The sequence below is a fragment of the Nannochloropsis gaditana genome, assembly GCF_000240725.1.
Source record: "Nannochloropsis gaditana CCMP526 unplaced genomic scaffold scaffold134, whole genome shotgun sequence".
Taxonomy (NCBI): domain Eukaryota; class Eustigmatophyceae; order Eustigmatales; family Monodopsidaceae; genus Microchloropsis; species Microchloropsis gaditana.
Window position 1 is genome coordinate 23,981 of NW_005803819.1, and position 826 is coordinate 24,806.

General features: G+C 63.7%; 1 protein-coding gene across 1 annotated transcript; it reads left to right on the forward strand.

Annotated features, from left to right (window-relative positions):
• Nucleotides 1–5: 5 nt before the first annotated feature.
• NGA_2044000 (uncharacterized protein) lies at nucleotides 6–482 on the forward strand (the record flags this gene model as incomplete). The annotated part of the gene is made up of 1 exon (XM_005855686.1): nucleotides 6–482. A coding segment is annotated over one exon (477 nt), but the record flags the coding sequence as incomplete, so codon positions are not given.
• Between the last annotated feature and the right edge of the window lie 344 nt (nucleotides 483–826).

Consider the following 826-nt stretch of genomic DNA (forward strand, 5'->3'; position numbering starts at 1 on the left):
TAGACGTTTTCTTCCAAGCTATGTACAAATATTACGAGAACAAGGGTTTTCACGCGATCTTGGCGGCGGGGGCCACTAACCTGGTCTCCCTGGCCTTCACGGTCGCCCTCTCCACCTGGCTCTTCGCCTTCGTGGACTGGGGCCGCCTCACCTCCTGCCACGATGAGGAGTCCTGCCTCCCTTTCTCCCACTACCTGCACGGGAGGGGCATGTGGCGGTACGGCCTGGCCTGGGTCTACTGCCTCCTCTTCCTCCTCTACTGGTGCATCTCCTGCTACTGGTTCCTCCTCACCCTCAAGGACGCGGTGGAGATGCGGGCCGTTTACACAGAGCGGCTGGGCATCCGCGACGAGGAGCTGGGCTCCCTCGAGTGGCACCAGGTGGTGGAGAGGTTCCTGGCCAGGCATCGCTCGGGCGAGTACCGGGTATCCATCCACGGGGAAATCACTGCCCAGGATATCGCCGCGCGGATCATGCGCCGGGAGAATTTCTTGGTGGCGCTCATTCACCGGCGGGTCTTGGACCTGGTGCTGCCCCGGCCCGCCGTGCTCGTGTCGGAGGTGGCGGCAGCAGGGGGGATGGCGGGCCCCGGGGGAAGGGAGGGGCGTGTGCCGCCGCGGCCACAGGAAGAGTTCTTGACGCGGAATTTGCAGTGGTCTCTGCACGTGTGCGTGCTCAACGACATGTTCACGGAGAAGTTCACCCTCCGCAGAGACTTCCTCTCGGACGAGGCTGGGCTGCGGCGTCGCTTCGTGTGGGTGGGGGTGGCCCAGCTCGCGCTCATGCCTTTCCTCCTCGTCTTCATGGTCATCCAGTTCTTTCTCCA